Source organism: Bufo gargarizans, unplaced genomic scaffold (genome assembly GCF_014858855.1).
Source record: "Bufo gargarizans isolate SCDJY-AF-19 unplaced genomic scaffold, ASM1485885v1 original_scaffold_1263_pilon, whole genome shotgun sequence".
NCBI classification, from domain to species: domain Eukaryota; kingdom Metazoa; phylum Chordata; class Amphibia; order Anura; family Bufonidae; genus Bufo; species Bufo gargarizans.
This window is the reverse complement of record NW_025334290.1, coordinates 54,332-80,423: the sequence shown is the minus strand read 5'-3', so window position 1 is coordinate 80,423 and position 26,092 is coordinate 54,332. Positions and strand designations below refer to the sequence as shown.

The 26,092-nt window shown below is 45.7% G+C and overlaps 1 protein-coding gene across 4 annotated transcripts in view; it reads left to right on the top strand.

Annotated features, from left to right (window-relative positions):
* KIAA2012 (KIAA2012 ortholog) overlaps positions 1 to 25,656 on the top strand; it is a 206,418-nt gene extending 180,762 nt beyond the window's left edge. For all 4 annotated transcript variants that reach the window (XM_044273881.1, XM_044273883.1, XM_044273880.1 and 1 more), the window contains 6 exons: positions 1,508 to 1,649; positions 2,973 to 3,316; positions 4,421 to 4,623; positions 5,010 to 5,182; positions 22,236 to 22,455; positions 25,293 to 25,656. In XM_044273881.1, the coding sequence (XP_044129816.1) occupies positions 1,508 to 1,649; positions 2,973 to 3,316; positions 4,421 to 4,623; positions 5,010 to 5,182; positions 22,236 to 22,455; positions 25,293 to 25,452 (1,242 nt within the window). In that variant the 3' untranslated portion in view covers positions 25,453 to 25,656. The remainder of the gene's footprint in view (positions 1 to 1,507; positions 1,650 to 2,972; positions 3,317 to 4,420; positions 4,624 to 5,009; positions 5,183 to 22,235; positions 22,456 to 25,292) is intronic.
* The last annotated feature ends 436 nt before the right edge of the window (positions 25,657 to 26,092 follow it).

Genomic DNA, 26,092 nt, shown 5'->3' with positions numbered 1-26,092 from the left:
TGTATAAGCGTTTAATAGAACAGGTTCTGTAGACATCTATGTGGAATCAGCTGTCGACGGTGTAAAAGGAGTGCACTTCTTCTTGGCACTAACATCGACCTGTAAGGCTGAGTTGATACTTGAGTTATTTGGACAGTTTTGGCCCCGTGACTGCCCAATAAATGAAGTGTGCAGTGATTCTAAGAGTGACGCCTGTCATCTGCATGTCATACTGACTCGCAGTATTATTTCACTACCACAGCAGACTCTTTATGCGTGTTACTGCAAGGCACAGTGTTCTACACCACTATAAAGGCTCTCTGCAGCCAGGAAATAGCAGTTTTTTAACGTGTTTCGACTCGTTCGGATAGAACCAAATGATTTATTTTTTATTCGGCGAACCAGCCGAATCAAATGAAAAAAAAATAAAAATCGCTCATCTCTAAGGGTACTTTCACACTAGCGGCAGGATGGATCCGACAGGCTGTTCACCCTGTTGTATGCGTCCTGCCACTATTTCGCCGTGCCGCTGGACTGCCTGCTCCGTCCCTATTGACTATAATGGGGACGGGGGTAGAGCTCCGACGCAGCATGGCAGTGCACGGCGAAAGGCCGCCGGATTAAAAGTACTGCATGTCCGAATTTTTAGTCTGGCGGCCTCTCGCCGTGCTGCGCCGGAGCTCCACCCCTGTCCCCATTATAGTCAATGGGGACGGAGAGGCAGTCCGGCGGCACGGCAAAATAGCGGCAGGACGGATCCGACAGGGTGAACAGCCTGTCGGATCCGTCCTACCGCTAGTGTGAAAGTACCCTAATTGTGACTTTAACTAGACATAAAAGGGGCTCATAGATGAAGCCAGGTAAGCCTGTTTTTTTAATCTAAAAAAGTCGCAAAGTGTGTTTTTGTGACTTTGGTGTCCCTTCAGCAATTCCTCATGAGTTCTGTTTTCTAGATGATAACGTCAGATTAGACCAGGATTATGACTCATTTATGTTTCGAGATTTTTCAAAATGTCACATCTTACAACAGGTCCTACCCAGTTTTCTCAGCTGTGTGGCTACAATGCTAGTTTGTAAAACAGGATAGGTCATCAATATTAATTACCGGATGACCCCTTTGAGGCCCCTTTACACGGGTCAATGATTGGGAAGGAAAGCTCATTCCCAATAATTGTCCTGTGTGACATTCCACCAATCGCTCGGTGAACAAGCAAACACTTCTTCATCGGGTGAAAGCCATGCTGGTGCAGTCACCTAAATCATTGTTTCTAGGCGGCAGATTGTCCTGTATAAACAGCTATCTGCCAGCCAGAAACAATGAATGTGATCGGGAATGACCAAATGTTGTAGCAATTGTTTGTCGCCATAAAGCAGAGGTGATCACTGCATATAAATGCTGCTCCTCTGACTAGCAGGCAATTATCGGGAATTAATGGTTTGTTCCAATAACTGCCTGTAGTGTTGGCCCATGTGAAGGGGTCTTTAGATATATCCCTGCTTTAATATGGTTAATGTTGCTTGTTTGTAGGCAAAAGACACTACAAAGCTTAAGGGAAAGAAGAAAGCCAAAAATGAAAAGGCACCAAATCCAGAGAAGGCTCAAGCTTCACCAGCCAAAATAGTAAATCAGAAAGCTGGAGCAGAGCAAGGAAAAGCTGCTTTTGTTGTTGGTAAGTGTTTTGCCAGAATTACCGAGCTCCCCAGCAGTGGACTATATAAATTGGGATTACGACTAATATCAAATGTTTGGGAATTTCTTGTAAGGTGTAGAATATACATTCTGCCTGGTTTGCCAGGGTACATGATGTAGGCTAGTTTCACATCTGCGGCATGGATTCCGGCAGACTGTTCTGGCAGAGAACAGCCTGCTGTAATTTTCCAGATCCGGCACTTCCGGATGAAAACCGAATGGCTGCCAACCCCATTAAGTCCGGCAGAGATCCAGCAGCATTCCGGCAAAAATGGGGAGAATCAGCCGGACACAAACCACTGCCTGGCATTCTCTGCCGGATCAGGCGGCTGGATAGCCAAGCTGCAAATGTGAACCTAGCCTCAGTGGGATAGTTTCCATGACTTAAGATTCGATGTGCATGGGCCACTAAGATAAATTTGTTGCATCATTAGACTGCCTGTTTACACTGTCTACACGTTTCACAGGATTAGTAAATCTCCCCAGTGGTTCCCACAGCAGAGAGCTCTAGGATCACACCCAAAAAGAGATCACTGTCACTTTCCAGGTATAACAGCCAGGCATCTATAAAATACAAAATTATCAGGCGATAAATTTAATGCGCCTGATCCATCTTCCCCCCTGATGTCATGTTAGGAGAGTGTCAGGAGATTCCCATACACATTAGATTGTTAGCCAGGTTTGGCCTAGGAAAAACAGGAGACAGTTTAGGGGGAAAAAATACACTTGACTTGCAAAAAATGAATCTGGCTGATCATATAATCTCCTTGTATTTTGGGCCAAACCCCACTCAAATTTTCCAACTGGGTGGATCACATTTTTGTCAGTGATCATAAACTGCATTACATTCTCAAACAATGGTCAGGCAAAATGGACAAAATCTGTAATTTCGGCCAATATTTATCTCATGTGTTGGCTCCTTAAGATAGGCGATAAATATTTTTTCAGCGGTGGCCCTACTCCTAGAACCCCTGCTGATGAAGAAAGGGGCAAGGTACTCATCTCCTTCATTGTTTATATAGGAACAACTGTGTACAAACAATTCTGGCCCTGCCTGATACTGCAGCGCAGTCCCATTCACTTGAAGTTAGGCTAGGCCATCAATATGAAAGTCCCCAAAAAAGCTTTCATGGTTCCTTATACATCGTATCCTTTTAAAAATGGTACTGCACTCCTTATATAATTACAATATATAGTACTGTAGTTACTATATCCTTATACATAGTTCTATTCATGGGCCAGTTATCTCTCATCTTCCTATGTGTTGTCTTCCACTGCCATGGTATCTTATTCTATTTTACAGGGAAACCCAAAAATAAGAAAGGAGAAAGCAACAACTCTTATCGAAGGAAACCTTCAATACAAGTGATGGTGGAAGATACCAGTCATGAAACTCAGGAAACATCTGAAGAGATACAAGAAGAGGAGGACAATGACACAGAAAAAAGTGAAGACTCTTATGTTGTCATTGAATATCACGAGAGAACCCCAACTCCAACACAGTCCAAAGATATTCATCCTGAATCCGAATCACCCAAGGCATACAACCAGATATCAGAACAGACAGATGACAACCAGGTTACGGCCACCCTTGAAGTAACAAGTCAAGCCAATGAAGATGATTATTCAAATAGTGAAACATCAGAGGTACCTTCTGCTTTTTCATAAAATACTATTGATCACTTGTATGGCCTTTTCTGCCTCCTATTCCAATGCTTCCTGGGTTCCCCGCCAATCTCTGCTTCCTGGTCACAGAAATGCCAATCATTGGTTGAGGCAGGTCATCACTGTGGCCAGTAATTGGAGACCAGTAAGTACAGATTGGCAGTGGACTGGGAAGCATCGGAATGGAAGTGGTGAATTATTCTTTCCTCTTTGATAGGTGTAGGACTAAAATTTATGAAAAGCAGTAAAAAATAAAAATCACATTTGTTAATATGTATGAATTGTTGTAGTGCCATGTGATTATATGTATCAGTTGACTAGTGCTAATTGTGAAAACGCACAGGCGGATCCATAGTAGACCACTGAAGTACAGTATGCCACGGTATAACTCTACTATAATCAGTGCTTCTAGGGGACATAGCATAGAGTATGCCAGATGCTTAGAGAGATTTTGGTTGAAGTTTTCCTTTAACAGTACTGATTGGGTACTATAGTACTAATGTAGTCTGTAAAACCCAAACTGAACAGTACTGCTTGTACATAGCCAACATGGCAGAAGCCCAGTGAGTTTGAAAAATTCAGGTGCCTAAAACTTTCTGAGCTTCAGATGTGTAAGTAAACCGTCTGATACTTCAATGGGCTATATGCCATATATCTATATCAGGGACAGTAGAGGGCCCCTGTGGAAGAATAGCGTGTGGACCTGTGCTGTTTAAAGTGGACCTGTCACCACAAAATGCATTGTAACCTGCGGGGCAGCATGTTATACAGAAAGAGGAGCTGAGCAGACTGATATCTAATTTTGTGGGAAAAGATTCAGTAAAAATTTTTTAACTTAAGACCACCCATGTGAACAGCTGTTATTAATTTTAGGCCAAAGGAACCTTAGTGCCTTTTTTTTATTGTGGTATGGGCCCCTGTCAAGTTACATAGGCTGCACCAATTGTTTGTTCACTCCTGATCCATGTAGAATGTCATAAATGGTAGATCAAATCATATAAAGTATATAAATATGAAATTGGTGAATTAAATGAATTGTATTTTGTCTTAAATTATCTTCTAAACATTTATGTGCTTAATTGTTAGGTCACAAGCAGTTCTATCCGCCAGAGGAGGTCATCAAGAGCCCATGAGATCTCAGAGAAAGCAGAGAGGAGAAGACTTGAGGTCGAAAGGAAAAGAAGAGAACGAGAGGAACAGTTACGCCTAGAGAAAGAGCAGCAGGAGAGACTAGACAAAATGAAGGAAGACCTTGAGCAAGAGCAGCTAAGAAGGGCAGAGGAAATACGGTCAGTATAACCCCTCATGAACACGACCATATTAATTTCTATGGTAATGCGGCTTCATCACTGGTGAACACAGTACAGTACACTTTTTTTAAACAAACCCATAACCAACATAAAAATGGGATTCTTTACTGTAAGAGCAGTGAGACTATAGAACTATCTGGCAGAGAAGGTTGTGATGGTGAACTCACTGCTTCCTGTATGAGATCCGAATTTATGTCTGGGTAGTTAAAGCATTTCATAATAACCTCTTCTATTTCCCTTAGTAATAGACTTTTTGTGGACTCCTTAACTTCTGCAGTACAATCATGAGTAGTGCAGTGCAATGAATTGTTGGGTATTAGCAATGATAGTCATTAACACTAATCACTACACTGTTGTCTCACCAGTCTGCGGAAGAAACAAGAGGAAGAAGTAAGGCAGCGCCAGGAACAGGAGAGGGCTTACAAAATGCAACTGGAACAGCAAGCACTAGAGAGAGCGAGGCAGCAGCAAGAGGAACACCGTCGCAAGCTGCAAGAAATGCAGAGGAGGAAACAGCAGGAAGAGATGGCAAGAATAGGTAAGATGAGAACATAAAATAGATAGCCTGACCATATAGCACACCATGATGTGTCAAGCACTTTCAGAATTTTGTTAGTAGTAGGACACTGGCTGTAAAACAATCGTACTACTGCTCTACTACTGCTGTCTTCAAATACACTTGAGAAGTAACAAGGTCAGCATGCTGATCTGCCACTGGTTTTGCTCTCATGGATTTAAGCCGTTTGAACATAGTAACACGGTTTATAAGGCTGAAAAAAGACATCCGTCCATCCAGTTCAGCCAATCATTCTGTAATGTTGATCCAGAGGAAGGCAAACAAAACCCTTATGAGGTAGAGTTTTCCTCATTTTAGGGGGAAAAAATTCCTTCCCGATTCCAATCAGGTAATCCGAAAAACTCCCTGGATCAGCAACTCAGCTCTAGTAACTATAACCTGTAATATTATTACACACCAGAAATACATCCAGGCCCCTCTTGAACTCTTTTAGTTAACTCACTATCACCAGAGAGTTCCATAGTCTCACTGCTCTTACCGTAAAGAATCCTCTTCTATGTTTGTGTACAAACCTTCTTTCTCCTCGTCACACTTACAGTCCTGGGGATCAATAGATGATGGGAGAGATCTTTGTACTGACCCCTGATATATTTATACATAGTTATTAGAATTCCCCTCAGTCGTCTTTTTTCTAGAGTGAATAACCCTAATTTTGATAATCTTTTTGGGTACTGTAGTCCACCCATTCCAGTTATTACTTTAGTTGCCCTCCTCTGAACCCCCTCCAGCTCTGCTATGTCTGCCTTGTTCACAGGAGCCTAGAACTGTACACAGTACTCCATGTGTGGTCTGACTAGTGATTTGTAAAGTGGCAGGACTATGTTCTCATCACGGGCATCTATGCCCCTTTTGATGCAACCCATTATCTTATTGGCCTTGGCAGCTGCTGCCCGACAATGGTTTCTACAGCTTAGTTTGCTGTTCACTAAAATTCCTAGGTCCTTTTCCATGTCAGTGTTACCCAGTGTTGTACCATGTCGTATGTACTGATGACTTGCATTATTCCTTCCCATGTGCATAGCCTTACATTAAACCACATATGCCACTACTCTGCCCAAGCCTCCAATCTATCCAGATTCCTTTGTAGCAGTATACTGTTCCTCTTCCGTGTTAATTACTTTACACAGTTTAGTGGCATCTGCAAAAATGTATATTTTACTGTGCAAGCCTTCTACATGATCATTATAAAAAAAATATTGAGAATAGAGAATAGGGCCCAATATTGACCCCTGTGGTACCCCACTAGTGACAGTGACCCAATCTGAGTGTGTACCATTAATAACCTCTATTATTGAGCCAGTTACTTACCCACATACAGACATTTTCCCCCAGTCCAAGCATTCTCATTTTATATACTAACCTTTTATGTAGTACAGTATCAAATGCTTTGGAGAAGTTAAGATATATGACATCCATTGATTTGCCGCAGTCAAGTATAGAACTTACCTCCTCATAGAAACTGATTCAATTAATTTGACATGACTGACCCCTCATGAAGCCATGCCGATATGGTGTTATTTGCTTATTTTCATTGAGGTACTCCAAGGTACTCTTATAAAACCTTCAAACAGTTTACACGCGACAGATGTTAAACTTACCAGCCTATAGTTTCCGGGCTCTGTTTTTGGACCCTTTTTGAATATTGGTCCTTAAATATAAAATAAGGGTCTGGCTATGACATTACGTAATTCTCTTAGGATACGGGGTGTATGCCAACTGGTCCAGGCTATTTGTCTATTTTCATCTTTTTAAGACCCTACTGTACTTCTTCCTGGGTCAAATAGGGCAATTTTAATTTACTGTTACATTTGGCATTTCATCTGACCGTTTTCTTTCCTCAGTGAATACAGTGGATAAAAAAAATTTAATTGCTTTGTTTTCTCCTCACCGTCCTCTGCAACTCCCCCTCCCCCCACACTCACTTTGTAAAGGACCGACAACTTCAGATTTATACTTTTTACCATTTATATAATTGAAGAACATTTTAGAGTTAGTTTTACTCTCTTTGGCAATTAATCTCTCGGTCTCTAGTTTAACTGCTTTTACATATTCATTTTTTTTCCTTATAGTTTTTCAATGTTTGCTCACTACCCTCTTGTTTTAGTGATTTTAATGCTTTCGTTTTATCATTTATTGCTTTCTTTACAATTCTATTTATCCACATTTTTTCTTGGTCCTTAACCTTTTATTCCCATAGGGTATGTACCTCTCACAATTAGATTTTAGGATGCTTTTAAAAAAATATCCCATTTTGTGGTTGTATGTTTATTTTTGAAGGCTTTGTCACAGTTAGTTAGGCCTATAGTTGGCTAAATTCTGCATTTTTTGAAGTTTGGTATTTTTGCTCCGCCATGAAGAATCACTCTTTTTAATGACGGTTGAAGGTTATTAGTTTATAGTCACTAAAATAATCACTAAACATCCCTCATTGTGACATGCAAGCATGCTTTAAAACACACACTTCTAAACATGAAAGCACACATTTAGAGACTTGCTTCTAGATGTACCAGCATGCTTTCACATTCATAACTCTACTAATGCAGGCATGCTTTTACAGTACACACATTTCGAACACACAGGCACTCTTTTACTCCACTGTACATTAAACTGCACATATGAAATTGCATGTGTGTGTGTGTGTATATATCTGGTATATGTCTGGTAGACAGGATTAGCGGACGCAGTATACAGGGAGTGCAGAATTATTAGGCAAGTTGTATTTTTGAGGATTAATTTTATTATTGAACAACAACCATGTTCTCAATGAACCCAAAAAACTCATTAATATCAAAGCTGAATATTTTTGGAAGTAGTTTTTAGTTTGTTTTTAGTTTTATCTATTTTAGGGGGATATCTGTGTGTGCAGGTGACTATTACTGTGCATAATTATTAGGCAACTTAACAAAAAACAAATATATACCCATTTCAATTATTTATTTTTACCATTGAAACCAATATAACATCTCAACATTCACAAATATACATTTATGACATTCAAAAACAAAACAAAAACAAATCAGTGACCAATATAGCCACCTTTCTTTGCAAGGACACTCAAAAGCCTGCCATCCATGGATTCTGTCGGTGTTTTGATCTGTTCACCATCAACATTGCGTGCAGTAGCAACCACAGCCTCCAAGACACTGTTCAGAGAGGTGTACTGTTTTCCCTCCTTGTAAATCTCACATTTGATGATGGACCACAGGTTCTCAATGGGGTTTAGATCAGGTGAACAAGGAGGCCATGTCATTAGATTTTCTTCTTTTATACCCTTTCTTGCCAGCCACGCTGTGGAGTACTTGGACGCGTGTGATGGAGCATTGTCCTGCATGAAAATCATGTTTTTCTTGAAGGATGCAGACTTCTTCCTGTACCACTATTTGAAGAAGGTGTCTTCCAGAAACTGGCAGTAGGACTGGGAGTTGAGCTTGACTCCATCCTCAACCCGAAAAGGCCCCACAAGCTCATCTTTGATACCAGCCCAAACCAGTACTCCACTTCCACCTTGCTGGCGTCTGAGTCGGACTGGAGCTCTCTGCCCTTTACCAATCCAGCCACGGGCCCATCCATCTGGCCCATCAAGACTCACTCTCATTTCATCAGTCCATAAAACCTTAGAAAAATCAGTCTTGAGATATTTCTTGGCCCAGTCTTGACGTTTCAGCTTGTGTGTCTTGTTCAGTGGTGGTCGTCTTTCAGCCTTTCTTACCTTGGCCAATACTCTCTGAGTATTGCACACCTTGTGCTTTTGGGCACTCCAGTGATGTTGCAGCTCTGAAATATGGCCAAACTGGTGGCAAGTGGCATCTTGGCAGCTGCACGCTTGACTTTTCTCAGTTCATGGGCAGTTATTTTGCGCCTTGGTTTTTCCACATGCTTCTTGCGACCCTGTTGACTATTTTGAATGAAATGCTTGATTGTTCGATGATCACGCTTCAGAAGCTTTGCAATTTTAAGAGTGCTGCATCCCTCTGCAAGATATCTCACTATTTTTTACTTTTCTGAGCCTGTCAAGTCCTTCTTTTGACCCATTTTGCCAAAGGAAAGGAAGTTGCCTAATAATTATGCACACCTGATATAGGGTGTTGATGTCATTAGACCACACCCCTTCTCATTACAGAGATGCACATCACCTAATATGCTTAATTGGTAGTAGGCTTTCGAGCCTATGCAGCTTGGAGTAAGACAACATGCATAAAGAGGATGATGTGGTCAAAATACTCATTTGCCTAATAATTCTGCACTCCCTGTTGAGGCAACAACAAGTTCTGTGGATCAAACAGTTCAGTGTTTTATTCACACTTTAGACAAGTGACAAAAGAAACAGTCATATTCAAACAAAAAGACACCTTGCGGTGTTGGTGGTAATTCTGCCTCACAGAGTCCTTGCTGATAGCAGCACTAATCTGTTTTCACGCCAAACAGGTAGCAAGCCTTCATCCAGACCAAGGCTCTCAGATCCCAACACAGAAAACTGCTATTTAAGGACAGCCAGGTGCTGCCAAAACCCAGACCGGTATTTAAAATCCGGTCCGGTATTTGACCTCACCTGGCTGTAAATCATCCCAGCAGCACATGTTTTCCCAGACCAAACCTCTCACTGTGTCATATACCTCCCCCCTTTGTTCAACCCTGAGGGGGTGAACACGCACCAGACAGTGTAACCGGCCTGCCCTGTGTTCTACCGAAAACGTAAAGTTCTGTAGGGAGAGAAACCATTGGGTGACCCGGGCATTTCTGTCCTTGGTCTGGCTCATCCAGTGGTCAGTCACAAGGCAGAATTTTCTCCCTAATAAATATTAGCGGAGAGATTCTAGTGCCCACTTGATAGCCAGGCACTCTCTCTCAACTGTACTATACCGGGTATCAGCTGGGATGAGCTTATGGCTGAAGAAGACAACGGGATGCTCCTCCCCATTGACTTCCTGAGACATCTTCGGAGGCATCGGTCTGTACTACAATTTTCAAAGTTGAAAAAGCCTCTTCCGCCTGCTCATCCCAGTTAACCATCACTGACTTGTGTCCCTTCAAGGACGCGGCTAGAGTAGCAAAGTGGGGAACAAACCTAATTTAATAGCCCACCATTCCCAGGAATGACTTTATTTGCCTAGTGTGACAGGTCGGGGCCAATTCCGTATTGCCTCTATTTTGTTCACTTGGGGTTTGATGACTCTGCGCCCAATGACATACCCCAGGTACTTAGTCTCTTCTAACCCTATGGCGCATTTTTGGGGGTTAGCGGTTAGGCCAGCTTTCTGAAGGGAGTCCACTACAGCCTGCACTTTGGGTAGGTGACTTTCCCAGTCGGTACAATATTGTCCAGATAAGCCGAAGCGTACCGATGATGTGGACAAAGCAAAATGTCCATTAGTCGCTGAAATGTGGTGGGGGTGCCATGCAAACCAAAGGGTAAGACCTTATATTGATACAGCCCCTCAGGCGTGATGAAGGCAGTTTTCTCTTTTGCAGCCTCCGTTAAGGGCACCTGCCAGTACCCTTTCGTGAGGTCCAAAACAGAAAAATACCGGGTTTGTCCTAACCACTCTAGGTGAGCTCATCCACCCGGGGAATGGGATATGCATCGAATTTGGAAACCTTGTTAAGTTTTCGAAAGTCGCTACAAAACCGCAACGTCCCGTCCGGCTTGGGTATCAATACTATAGGACTGGCCCACTCACTTTTTGATTCCTCAATGACGTCTAGCTGCAACATTATCTGCACCTCCCCGATATGGTTTGTCGCCGAGTCTCGGGCATCCGGCATGGTTTTAATCTGACTTTTGCCTGAGGAGCAGTGACAATGTCATGATGGATTATGGAAGTGCGTCCAGGGAGGTCCGGGAACACATCCGTGTTCCGACTAACGAAATCCCTGGCCTCCTGAGTCTGTTTAGAGAAGAGGCTGTCAGCAATTTTTACTGTGGCAGCCGCCTCTCTTGCATCAGACAGAGAGGCCGGTACCTCTTCTCCTATAAAACCTGGCCGTAGGCTGTCTTCTGTACAGGTTTTCCTATCTTTCCACGGTTTGAGTAAATTCACATGGTAAACATGCTCTGGCTTTCGTCGCCCTAGCTGGTGTACGTTGTAGTTTACATCTCCAATTTTCTCGAGTACCTCGTAGGGCCCCTGCCACCTAGCCAGGAACTTACTGTCCCTGATCACCCAGGTTACAGATCTGGAACCGAGCCTGACTATTATTAACCCGACTCTGGGCTCGATGAGCTGCCTCCATATGCTCGCTAACAAGAAGCAACACTGTCTCTATCTGATCTTGCATCTGGGTAGCGTACACAATGACACTTTCATGTGGAGTGGGTTGTTGTTCCCACGCCTCCTTGGCCAGGTCCAAGACACCGCAATGGTGTCTGCCATATAGCAGTTCAAAGGGCGAGAACCCAGTAGAGGCTTGGGGTACCTCTCGCACTGTGAAAATGAGATAGGGCAGAAGGAGGTCCTAGTCCTTCCCGTCTTTAGACACTACCTTTTTCAACATATTTTTTCATGTTTGGTTAAACCGTTCTACCAGACCGTCGTTTGCTGGTAAACGGACGTCCGTAGTTGTTTTATGTGCAGCAACTTACAAAGTTCCCTCATCACCTTGGACATAAAAGTGGTCCCTTGGTCGGTCAGAACCTCTTTAGGTAGTCCTACTAGGGAAAACATCTCCATTAACTCCTTAGCTATGAGTTTGGCCGAGGTATGTCGCAGTGGCACCGCCTCCGGGTACCGAGTGGCGTAGTCTAGAATGACTAAGAAGTGTTGATGCCCTCTGGCGGACTTCAGTACTGGGCCTATGAGGTCCATAGCTATTCGGTCAAACGGTACTTCGATAATCGGGAGAGGTACTAGGGGACTACGGAAATGTGGCTGGGGCTAGTTATCTGGCAGGTCGAGCAAGACTTACAAAACTCTTCCACTTCTTTGAATATGCTGGGCCAGTAAAACCGCTGTAGAATACGATCCTGAGTTTTCTGCAGCCCCAGGTGACCCCCGAGAACGTGTTGGTGGGCTAGATCTAACACAAGCTTGTGATAAACCTTGGGGACCACCAACTGTTCAATAGGTTCACCCCGTAGTTGGTTTACCTCATATCTTGATGAACCACAAACCGGGGAAACACTAACTCTGCCCCAGGTTGTTGTGTTTCACCATCTACTATTAACAAATTTTCTCAGGCGCGGGATAGTTTTTTCAGTACTGCACCAGGCAATTACACCATTTCACTTCATTCTGTGGTGCATCTTTCTTAGCATTTAATAATAATTTTTAGAACCTTCATTTAACAGCCTACTGGTCTTCATAAATTTCTTGCAACATTTGGTACTATTTCAGCAAAAATAATGGTAGGCTAGTCTGGTCATGGCATCTTGAGGCTGACAGTCGGTGGATGCACCATCTGCTCAGGGCCAGGCCCTACTGTGCAGAATACAGAGGGTTGATGTTTCAGTGCTGCACAATATTTAAAGGCTTAGGGAGAGGCAGAGGAATGGATGCTCTAGCTATACAAGAAGTAAAACGGGCAGATTATAATGAGGCCCAGAAATTGAGAATGGACCACAAGATGGGGGGGGGGGGAGACAGGCTTGACCATGGGGTATAGCTGATGCCACTAGTAGGGGGAGACTAAGCACAAAAGTGCGAGCTCCATCCTACAGCTATATCCTTCCTACAGGGACTAAGCTAAAACAGTTAGTGCAAAAGCAATAGAACAAGCGAGAACAAACAAGAAACCAAACAATGTACAAACCCAGAACCACGTGGGCCATAAGAGGCCCGTAAAAGAGAGAACAGGTGGGAGCTGTGTTCCCCAATGAACGGAAGAGAAACAGATTTTACGGTAAGTACAAAAATCTAGTTTTCTCATCCGTATCATTGGGGGACACAGGCTTGCTTTACAGAGCAGAAACCCTCCGGACAATTAGAGAACCGCCATCTATAAAACTCTACCCCCCAGAGAATTGTCAGTGGACGCAAAGGTGTGTACTCTGTAAAACTTTGAAAAAGTGTCCAAAGACGACCAGGTAGTCGCCATGCATACCTGAAGGGCTGACGCCCCATGATGCACTGTCCAAGAGGCCCCTACTGCCCGAACAGAATGAGCAGTAACCCGAAGGGGGGGGGCCAGGTCGTTGATGAGGTATGCCTACACAATGGCCAAACAAATCCATCGGGAAATGAAGGCTTTGGACGCAGCCAACCCTCATCTTGGCCCCTCTGGAATGACAAATAGCAAATCTGTCCGTCAGAGAGATGACGTCTGAGACAGATAGATACGAACAGCCCGTACTAAATCCAGAGTGTGAAGTGACTGCTCACGAGGGTGAGACGGCACAGGACAAAAGGAAGGAAGAATGATCTCTTCATTGAGATGGAATGCCGACACAACCTTTAGAAGGAAGAACTGAACAGGGCGGAGTACTACCTTGTCCTGATGGAGGATCAGGAAGGGCGACCAACAGGAAAGAGTTGCTAGTTCCGACAACCTACGGATGGAAGTGATTGCGACTAAAAAGGCCACCTTGTAGGACAGGAAGTGAAGGTACGTACACCTGTTGCAAAGGCTCAAACGGAGATGACTGAAGAGTGCTGAGCACCAGATTAAGGTCCCAAGAATTCTACAGAGGAATGTAAGGGGTGCGCAGCGTGCACAACCCCCTGCAGAAAGGTCCAAACCGCAGAAAGCGAAGCCAAGTTCCGCTGAAAAAGAACGGAAAGAGCTGAAACTTGCCATTTGAAGGAGCCGAGAGCCAGCCCCAAGTCCATGCCCGACTGCAGGAAAGACAAGTCGCGGAAACGAGAAGCAAATGGAAGACAGCTGGTGACGCTTGCACCAACTAAAGTAGGACTTCCAGGTCCGGTGGTAGATTTGAAAGGACAGCTGCTTCCTGGCACGAATCGTGGTCTGTACAACAGTATCCGAGAAACCCTGAGCCCTTAGTACAGCAGCTTCAACAGCCATGCCGTTAAATGTAGAGACCCTACATTCGGGTGGAAGATCGATCCCTGTGACAAGGGATCTTACCGAAGGGGAAGACGCCAGGATTTGTCGGAGAGGAGGGTCACTAGGGATGCGTTCTACACTCTGCGCGGCCAATCATGGACCATGAGAATGACAGGCAGACCTTCAGACCTGATATTCCGGAGGAGACACAGAATGAGAGGAAGAGGGGGAAACGTGAACAGACTCCATGGGATCCTTGGACCGAGCGACGAAGGTCTCGACCTTGTGGCTGAAGTTGGAGGCTATGTGATCCACGTCCGGCCGACCCCATCACTCGCAAATGGCCAGAAAAACTTGTGGGTGAAGAGCCCATTCGCCGGGATCGTGATGCTCCCGGCTGAGGAAGTTGGCGATCCAGTTGTCAACGCAGGGATGTGAACTGCTGACAGCGCCGGAACATGGCACTCCGCCCAGCTGAGAATCAGTGCTGTTTCCGCCATGGCTTCCGGGCCACAGCCATGGAGTTGTCAGAGTGGACTCAAACTGGATGTCCCCGGAGATGGTCGGTCCAATAAAGAAGAGAGAGAGAAATCGCCCTCAATTCCAGAATGTTGATTGGGAGGGAGCGCTCCTTGCGTGACCACATGCCTTGACCGGATAGATTTTCCAACACTCACCCTCATCCCCGGAGGCTTGCATCCATTGTCAGCACTATCCAGCAGAGGGGAAGGAAAGAGCGGCCCGGCATCAGCATCGGGGAAATCAACCACCACCTGAGGGCCCGGTGGGTCAGGGCAGGGAGACGTATGAGACGATCAAGGGAGGCTGGGGAACGGTCCCAATTGGTTACAATGGCTCGCTGAAGAGTCCTGGTATGGAACGGAGGGGACTGCTTCGAAGGCAGAGACCATGTGACCCAGACCCTGCATGCAGTGATAAATTGGAAGAGGACAGGGTCGCAACAATGGGAGAATCTGAAGACTGAGAGTGGATAGATTCTCCGGGGGCAAGAGTACCTTGGCCTGACAGGTGTCTATTAACATGGCCAGAAAGGTTAGCCACTGAGATGGATAAATACATGACTTTAGCAGGTAAAGACTTCGTAAAGACTCTGGGAGCTGTGGCCAGGCAAAACGGGAGGGCCACAAACTGGTAGTGAAAGGGACCCACTGCGAACCGGAGATGGGGATGTCTATCATGGACATGTACTCCCCCGGTTGCATGGACGCAAATGACCGATCTCAGAGACTCGATCAAGTGGTGGAGCCGAAGGAAGTGGTTTAGTGCTTTGAGGTCCAGAATGGGACGGGACGTACCCTCCTATTTGGGGACCACAAAGAGATTGGAGTAGAACCCGCGATAGGAACCCGCAGGAACCAGGACGATCACTCCCTGCCGCAGCAGTGTGTGGATAGCTTGAAAAAAAGAATTTGCGGCAGAGAGAGAGGTCGGAGGAGACTAGCAAAAAAAATCGGGGCGGAGGGGGGGAACCTGAATTCCAGTTTGTAACCCTCTGAGATGACCTCTCTCACCCAGGCATCCGAGACATGAGCCAGCCAGATATGACGAAATAGATGAAGACGGCGCTGAAAGCCGCACGTCATGCAGAGGAGGTCTTGGGGTTATAGGACTTGGAGCCCTGTTGACGGGGACGCCAGGAAGGACGAGGTTTGAAGGAAGGCTTGCGCTTCTGATCCAGGGTAGACTTGTCGGTTGGCCGCTTGGGGCTGGAGAAACTCCGAAAGGGGCTAAAAAGAGGCCTTTTTCGACTTGTTGAAACGCTCTCTGTTAGTGGTCTTTCCCTCTGTAGTGTCAGAAATTATCTCATTCAGGCGTTTGCCAAAAAGTCTGCTGCTGGTAAATGGGGGAGTTGTCAAGGCCCGCTTTGAGGCATTATCTGCCGTCCAGCAGGAGAGCCATAGGGTATGGCGAATAGCCACTAAAAGGGCTGATGAGCGGGCCATTAGTCTGGCCGAGTCTACAGAGGCTTCTCAAATATACGAACTGGCATGGGAGAGCTACAGGGCAATATCGGAAAGTTCCTCCGAGGGATCCCCAAGTATAGACCCTGACGCAATTTATTTGCCCACTCACCCATAGCTTTGCTCACCCATTTAGAGGCAAATACCGGGCGCAGTGCTGTGCCCACTGCTTCAATGGATGATTTCGCAAAAGATTCAAATTTTTTATCCCTGTGATCAGAGAAGGAGGCCCCATCCGCCATAGGCAAAGTGGTATGTATTGCCTAGCAGGATATTGGAGGATCAACAATAGGTGAGGACAATCACTTCTTAGCTAAATCCTCAGGAAAAAGATTAAGGACTAGAGTTGAGCAGACACCTGGATGTTCGGGTTCGATGAGTTCGGCCGAACTTGAAAAAAAAAAAGTTGGGGTTCGGAACCCGAACTTGACCCCGAACCTCATTGAAGTCAATGGGGACCCAAACTTTTTGGCACTAAAATGGCTCTAAAATAGTCTTGGAAAGGGCTAGAGGGCTGCAAAAGGCATCAAAATGTGCTTAAGAGCATGGCAACTGTTCTGCAAACAAATGTGGATAGGGAAATGACTTAAAATAACATCAAATACAGAAAAATTAAAAATAACAATCTGCATCCAGGAGTAGGAGGTTGAAGAGGCAGTGGATGGGTGGATGTGGCGGTGTAGGTGGAAGCGGCAGTGAAGGAGGTATATATAGGTAGCCAATACTGATTTGTGTTATTTTTTATTTTTAAATTTCAAAATATTGGAACATATAACAAAATAAAACAAAGAATAAGTGCACTTGAGTACAAGAATGGATGGTTGAGGCTGGTATAAATGTCTATTCTGCACAAGGTATGGACAAGTCCTGTGGGATAAACGTAAACGTAAGCTTGTCCATAATGGCTGTGGCATGTGATAATGCTCTCTGCCGTGCTAAACACAAGTTCACACTATACACTGGCTGCAGGGCAGGTCAGCACCTCCAAGGCTGACAAAGCTTTTCCACATTTGGGCCATGCTAACCCTGCCTTCTCAGGTGCTGGCGGTGCCCCAGCTGGGTTGCCGACCTCTTCTGCCTCCTCTGCCTTCGCCTGGTGCTTCCACTGTGCCCCCACTGTCAGGTGGGAATGCCATCAGCAGGGTGCGCTTGTAGTCACGCATCTTCCGATCAGTAACAGATGTTTTCACTAAATTTAGTTCCTTGTGAGCAATGCAGAGCAGGGGTTCATTCAGGGCAAAAGGTTTTTTTTTTTTTGTCACCCAGCAATAGAACAGAGGATTTTGAGAGATTTAGGCCCCTGTCACCCAGGCACAGCAGGGGTTCATTCACGGCAAAAGGGGGTTCATGTCACCCAGCAATAGAACAGAGGATTTTGAAAGATTTAGGCCCCTGTCACCCAGGCACAGCAGGGGTTCATTCACAGCAAAAGGGGGTTCTTGTCACCCAGCAATAGAACAGAGGAGTTTGAGAGATTTAGGCCCATGTCACCCAGGCACAGCAGGGGTTCATTCAAGGCAAAGGGGGGTTCATGTTACCCAGCAATAGAACAGATGATTTTGAGAGATTTAGGCCCATTTCACCCAGGCACAGCAGGGGTTTGTATACACCAAAAATGGTAAAATGTCACCCGACAATTGAAAATACCAATTTTTCAACTTGGCACTAAAATTGGCACTTTTTTTCATTAAAATGGCTCTAAAATAGTCCTTGAAAAGACTAGAGGGATGTAAAAGGCAGTAAAATGTGCTTAAGAGCATGGCAACTGCTGTGCAAACAAATGTGGATAGGGAAACTTAAAATGAAATAAAATAACTAAAAATTACAAATTATTAACCTGCAACTCAGAGAAGGAGGTGGATATGGAGTCGGAGGTTGAGGAGGCGGTGAATGTGGTGTTGTAGGTGGAGGCAGCAATGGAGGAGGTAGCCAACAATGTTTTTTTTTTTATTGGGGTAGGTAGCCCCCAAAATATTGGGACAAATAAAATAAAAATAAAACAAAGAATCATTGCACTTGACTTGAGTACAAGAATGTATGTTTGATGGTGGTATAAATGTCTATTCTGCACAAGGTTCAGACAAGTCTTGTGGAATCCAAGCCTGGTTCATTTTAATGAACGTGAGCTTGACCACGTTTGCTGTGGACAGGCGGCTGCATCTGTAATGACGACTCCTGCAGTGCTAAATACACGGTCAGAGAGTACCCTGGCTGCAGGGCAGGCCAGCACCTCCAAGGCATACAGGGCAAGCTCTGGCCATGTGGACAATTTGGAGACCCAGAAGTTGAATGGGGCAGAACCATCAGTCAGTACGTGTTGGCGTGTGCACAGGTACCGTTCCACCATGTTGTTCAAATGCTGCCTCCTGCTAACACGCTCCATATCAGCAGTTGGGGCCAGTTGTTGCGGCGAGGTGACAAAGCTTTTCCACAGCTGCGTTGGCGCTGACACAGCTGCGTTGGCGACCTCTTCCTTCTCCCCTGCCTTCGCCTTGTACTTCCACTTGTCCCCCGGCATCAGTCAGGAATGCTCTCAGGAGCGCGTCTACCAGCGTGCGCCTGTAGTCGCGCATCTTCCGATCACGCTCCAGTGAGGGAATTAAGGGTGGCACATTGTCTTTGTAACAGGGATCCAGCAGGGTGGCCACCCAGTAGTCAGCACACGTTAAAATGTGGGCAACTCTGCAGTCGTTGCGCAAGCACTGCAGCATGTAGTCGCTCATGTGTGCCAGGCTGCCCGGAGGTAAGGACAAGCTGTGGGAGGCGTATCGTCTGCGTCCTCCATATCCCCCCAGCCATGCACCAGTGATGGGCCCGAGCTGCGTTGGATGCCACCCTGCTATGAACATGCTTCATCCCCATCCTCGTCCTCCAGTAGTGGGCCCTGGCTGGCCAAATTTGTACCTGGCCTCTGCTGTTGCAAAAAATCCTCTTTCTGAGCCACTTCTAAAAGACTGGCCTGAAAGTGTTAGAGATGACCCCTCTTCCTCCTCGTCCTGGGCCACATCCTCTTCCATCATCGCCCTAAGTGTTTTCTCAAGGAGACATAGAAGTGTTATTGTAACGCTAATAACGGCGTCATCGCCACTGGCCATGTTGGTGGAATACTCGAAACAGCGCAACAGGGCACACAGGTGTCGCATGGAGGCCCAGTCATTGGTGGTGAAGTGGTGCTGTTCTGCAGTGCGACTCACCCGTGCGTGCTGCAGCTGAAACTCCACTATGGCCTGCTGCTGCTCGCACAGTCTCTCCAGCATGTGCAAGGTGGAGTTCCAGCTGGTGGGCACGTCGCATATGAGGCGGTGAGCAGACAGCCAAGCGGCGGCAGGATGAGAACGCCGGAAGCGCGCACAGACGGCCCGGGGTAGTTGTGAATGAATTTCTGCACCACCAAATTCAGCACATGCGCCAGGCAAGGGATGTGTGTCAAACCGGCTAGTCCCAGAGCTGCAATGAGATTTCGCCCATGATCGCACACCACCAGGCCGGGCTTGAGGCTCACTGGCAGCAACCACTCATCGGTCTGTTGTTCTGTACCCCGCCACAACTCCTGCGCGGTGTGGGGCCTGTCCCCCCAAACACATTAGTTTCAGAACGGCCTGCTGACGTTTACCCCTGGCTGTGCTGAAGTTGGTGGTGAAGGTCTGTCGCTGACCGGATGAGGAGGTGGTAGAAGAGGAGGAGGAGGAGGAAGCCGAGTAGGAAGAGGAGGCAAAGAATGATGCCCTGCAATCCTTGGCGGCAGAAGGACATGCGCCAAACAGCTCTCCTCCTGGGGCCCAGCCGCCACTACATTTACCCAGTGTGCAGTTAGGGAGATATAGCGTCCCTGGCCGTGCTTACTGGTCCACGTATCTGTGGTTAGGTGGACTTTGCCACAGATGGCATTGCGCAGTGCACATTTGATTTTATCCGATACTTGGTTGTGCACGGCTCTCCTGGAGAAGTAGTGGCGGCTGGGAACGACGTACTGTGGGACAGCAAGCGACATGAGCTGTTTGAAGCTGTCCGTCTCAACCAGCCTGAATGACAGCATTTCAAAGGCCAGTAGTTTAGAAATGCCGGAATTCAGGGCCAGGGATCGAGGATGGCTAGGTGGGAATTTACGCTTTCTCTCAAAGGTTTGTGAGATGGAGAGCTGAACGCTCCCGTGTGACATGGTGGAGATGCTTGGTGACGGAGGTGGTGTGGCACAGCGTGCAAACCACTCGGGTCTTGTCGTCAGCACATTGTGTGAAGAAGTGCCATGCCAGGGAACTCCTTCAAGCTGCCTTTGATGTGCTCAGTCCCTGGTGACGGTGGCCAGTAGCAGGCGAACTGTTTGGGCGACGGCTGCTCTGCTTTTGCACCCTGCTCCCGCTTTTGCTACGCTGTTGGCTCGGTCTCACCACTGCCTCTTCCTCCGAACATCAGTGGCACGACCTTCATTCCATGTGGGGTCTAGGACCTAATCGTCCCCTGCATCGTTTTCCACCCAGTCTTCCTCCCTGACCTCCTTTTCGGTCTGCACACTGCAGAAAGACACAGCAGTTGGCACCTGTGTTTCGTCATCACCAGAGACGTGCTGAGGTGGTATTCCCATGTCCTCATCAGGAAACATAAGTGGTTGTGCGTCAGTGCATTCTATGTCTTCCACCCCTGGGAAAGGGCTAGGTGGATGCCCTCGGGAAACCCTGCCAGCAGAGTCTTCAAACATAAGAGACTGCTGCATGACTTGAGGCTCAGACAGGTTCCCCGATATGCACGGGGGTGATGTGACAGACTGATGGGCATGGGTTTCAGGCGCCACCTGTGCGCTTTCTGCAGAAGACTGGGTGGGAGATAATGTGAACGTGCTGGATCCACTGTCGGCCACCCAATTGACTAGTGCCTGTACTTGCTCAGGCCTTACTATCCTTAGAATGGCATTAGGCCCGACCAAATATCGCTGTAGATTCTGGCGGCTACTGGGACCTGAGGTAGTAGGTTCAGTAGGACATGTAGCTGTGGCAGAACGGCCACGTCCTCTCCCTGCACCAGAGGCTCCACCAACACCACCACAACCACAACCGCATCCCTTATTAGATGTTTGCCTCATAGTTAGCGTTCACCAAGCAAAGTAAAAAGTGGTTAAGTCTGTTAAAAATAATTAACTGCCAATAAAAACCGTGATGTAGGGTAGTGCACTCAAATTATATAATTTTTACTCTATATGACAGCGGTATTTGTGGCCTAAATGTGACACTCACTTATGCACATGTAATCCCAGATGTGCACTATATCAGAGGTTTTTTTCAGCCCAGTATGCCAAAGCCTCCATGGGGCTCATTCACATAAAAGAACCTGAGAAGTGAAGGGGTCTTCTCACCTGTCTGGCGTGTTCTGCCCCCCTGGTTCCAGCCGGGTCACCACCTTCGGTGTGAGGCCCCTTGGGAGGGCTGCTACACCGGAACAGAGGGGACTTAAAGGGATTCTGTCACCAGTTTTTTGCCCCTCCATTTAAAAATATGGTTATGTTCAGGGAGCTTATAACTTCCTAATGTGGTCTTATAACTGAAATCTGTAGGCTCATTTTGTCTAAAAAAATGTTATAACTAACCTGTCATTCATCCAACTAAGGTGCCCAAGGGGATGTGCATGTCTTCCAGATGCCGCTCGCACCCGCTGCCGTTCGTGCCCTGCTCCTCCTTTTCTGACATCAGCGCCGCCTCAGAATCCTTTGTTACGCCTCCGGCTCTCCCTCACTCCCCCTCCTTCTCCTCTAACATCTCGCGCGTGCGCAGTGTGCCTGATGCGCCAGTGCGGACTTCTCCGTTCGGCTTCATGGACCTCCCGATGACCTGAACACTGGCGCCAGCCTGTGCGCACGTACGCATAATCTGCAAACCTGCAAAGCAGGGAGGTCTGTCTCCTACAGACACTAAGCTAAAACTGTTTTAGCTTAGTCCCTGTAGGAAGTGTATAGCTGAAGGGAGGAGCTCACACTTTTATGCTTAGTGTCTGCCTCCTAGTGGCAGCAGCTATACCCCATGGTCAAGCCTGTGTCCCCCAATGACATATGAGAAAGTAGGCTGAGGTAAGCTTTAAACTTTGAATTTCCAACTTTTTGCCAGAAATGGAGCGTCAGAGACAGAGAGAACAGGAGCGCCTAGAAGCAGAAGAACGTCTGCGACTTCTAGAAATGGCAGCTGAGGAAAGAGAGGAGTACCAAAGAAAGAAGCGGGAACGAGAAGAACAGGCCAGGAAGGACGCAGAGGAGAGGCAAAGGAAGGCAGAGGAAGAAGCCAAGGCTATAATGGAAGAAGCACAGAGACAGGCTCAACTGTTGGCCAAGTAAGTGTATAAGGAGAGTGCAAAATGATCCTGCTGCTTTTCTGGTCTTTTGACTGCAAACACTCTAATCTAGATGTAAACAAACTGTGTATACAGATCAGGAAGTGGCAATGCTGCTTTTTGCTCCAATCGTAGCGATAACATGTTCAGTAGGTCCTGGGTAACTGCACGAGCTGCTGTGTCGTAGCAGACATATTACTGAAGGCATTATTACATAAAACATTACCTTTAGTAAACACAAAGATAAATGATTACGCCAACACACAAGAAATACATAAAAAGGAGGGTCCAGGCACTACCCATGCAAAGTACAAATACTAAGAGACTTCACCCTAGATGCCCTCATATACAGAGCACCTGCCTTGAGAAGGGTGGCCCTATCCTGGAACCTGGCCCTATTGCAACATTTCATCACTGGCCCGATGTGATTTCCCCTGAATCAAGGCATCTGAGTGGTGTGAGCTGCTGCTGCAGTATCTGAAACTTGAAGACTTTTTTTTTTTTTTTTTTTGTACCATGAAAATGTTTAAAAAATATACTTTTTACAGAGAAGTGTGCTGGATTAATTTATTTCTGATACCAATAATGGTATCATTACTGATATTGACTTAGGTGACTGAAAACTGTTTTTCATCACCATTTGATTTGTTTCTCTAGCCAATGCATATGTATGTGTCCATCACTCTTAATATAATATTTAGTGGGCTGGTTTATATCTACAAGTTCATTTGGCATCTATTTTTGCCCCCAATGGTAGTCTCCTGATGAACCCATATTCATGGGGAAACGCATCAGGACAAAGTACCCCTTACAGTACAGGGTCAGTTACCCTGCTACATAGATTGCATTATAATTAATGCAATTTATATCCCTGTCCACTGTATTGTATTTGTACTTGGCATGGTCAGGTTTTTCTTTGTGTAGTGCATGCCAGGCGGCTGTATGCCTCCTGTAACTGGGGCTAATATGTCAGCCCCTGTTACAGAAGAAATCTGCAATGACTAAAAATAAAATGTAATGTTAACCCCCCCCCCCCCCCCCCCCCCAAAGATTTGAGACACTAGTCCACACCACAGCTTCTAATCTCATCCCCAGTGACTGTAACCTGTATATCCCCTGTATCAAACATACCGTAACAGAATAACAGAAAATAATTTTAAGAAAGTATGCTATTCACTTAGTATGCAATTTATTTATTTTTTTAAGAATGTGAAAAAGACTTTGATTCATTCATTGCATTTTCCTGATTATATAAAATGAAAAAAAAAAAAAAAAAAAGAGGGTGATTGGTAAATGGCCTGGTCTTAAAATAACAATACTAGCTAACTAAGGGTTATCATTAGAGATGAGTGAATTTTATATTTTTGAAATTCGTTCACGCTTCATTTGGTGGTAAAAGCAGAATTGCGTTTCGGATTCCGTTACCATGGACCATAACGCAATTCTGACAGAATACATAACGGAATGCCTCTAAGGCTTGGTTCACACCTGAGCGTTTTACAGCGCGTTCCTGCGCGCTGTAAAACGCTCAACAAGGAGAAACCAATGCTTCCCTATCGGCATGGTTCTCACCTGGGCGTTTTACAGCACGTACGATCGCACTGTAAAACGCCCGACGCCCCAAGAGGTACATGAGCTTCTTTGGAGTGTCTTGTTGTGCGTTCCCGTACATAGACTTTCGGGAACGCGCGACAATGGGCGTTCGCTTGTCTCTGTATGCGCGCTTGTCTCTGTATGTCGCTTGTCTCTGTATGCGCGAAAGCTCAGGTGCGAACCCAGCGTAAAGGCATGAAGGTTATTCATTCCATCATAATAAAAGTCTATGGCTGCAAAGAGGATCCGTGCTGGTACGGATCAGTTATGCAGGCCATAGACTTCTATTATGACTGAATGAATAACGGAATGCCTCTAAAGGCATTCTGTCATAGAATTGCGTTATGGTCCGTAGTAACTGAATCCATAACGCAATTCTGCTTTTACTACCAAACGACGCGTGAACAAATTTCATAACTAGAGATGAGAGAATTTCATGTCATCATGTATGCAGTGGCACTAAGTGCTCGATAACCAGCACTGTGTCTAATAAATCACCATGCAACATGCTTGGTCTAGTACACCAATATTTATCATATTCATAAATACAATGCTGTAAGGGATTTAACATTGGGACTGAAAGACCAGGTGATGTATAATCACCGACATGGGTACCACTGGGGCAGATCATGCAGCTGTTATGAGCCCCTAGAGAGCTAGGGCCATTTCAGTTGATCCTGTCCCCATTTTCATGGGTGGTGAGAACCTGCACAAAGGACACAGGGTTGCAATCTTGGAAAACAGGGATGTAGAAAATGTACTTGAGTCATGACATGTCGATATAGGCACAAAGGCCTCCTGTCACATCAAGCAAACATAATAGTAACTTTTTTTTTTTTTTTTATCATTACTGTGTCAGCCCCTGTCCTTTATATACTCCACTGTGTATATGTAGAATTACACTTAGGGTCCATTCACACGTCTGTATGTCTGTTTGCAGATCTGAAAAACACGGACACCGGCAATAAGTGTTCAGCATTTTGAGGACCACACAACGTCGGCACTCTTATAGAAAATGCCTTTTCTTGTCCGCAATTGCAGACAAGAATAGGACATGTTCTATTTTTGTGCGGATGAGGACAGCACATTCCGGCCCCACTGAAAATGAATGGGTCCACACCTGTTCTGCAAAATTGCGGAACAGATGCAGACCCATTTTGCAGATGTGTGAATGGACCCTTATGATTCTACAAGAAAATTATGGAGTTGTGTGTAGAGGGCTAATGCATCATTTATCTTCACAGGCAAACAGCAGCTCTGGAGCAACAGCTGCAGTTTAATCGAGGGCTTCTGCAGGAATCAGTTGGCATGGAACAGACACAAGGCATCACCAGACCTTGGGTTTTCTCCTATTTTGAGTTTCTGGAGCTACTTGGAATGCCTCTTCCAGTAGAAGGGGAGTAAGCTGAAAAATACAACACACATCTACAGGTTCAAATGAGGATTTCCCTATTCAACTGAAGTGGGTGAAACACCTAAAATATTGGGAAATAAGGCATGATATGAATTTCCATTTACCAGCTAGAAAATTGATTACAGCCTCAGGCCCACAACTAGTATTGCATAGTAACATATTACCACATACTTAAAATAAAAATAAAAAATACATGTGTAAATTTGCAGCTTTTTGGCACCACAATTGTCTTGGTACAATCCGTCGTATTATTTGTACATCCTATTTTCTATCCTTTTCACATTGCTTTGAGAAATCAATGCACAATTCACAAAAGATATCCAAGAATATGTAAACTTAAAGTGGCACTTTACTTTCATTAAACTTTTGATATGTTATTGGGATTGGTGTGGGTCTGAGCTCAGAGACCCAATGATTTCAGTGGGCTGCCACTTCTAGGCTAGCATACAGTAACGACAGGCCAAACCTAGCGACAGTGCTGCAAGAGACATTAATCTGATGAGAATAGCTGGCCCCGGCCTCCTCCTGACAATGACTGACAGGAAAGACTCTCAACAGACCCATCTCCCTTACAGTGCTGGCAGGTTCGGCATGTCAGAACTGTATACTAGCCTGAAAGTGACAGCCTAA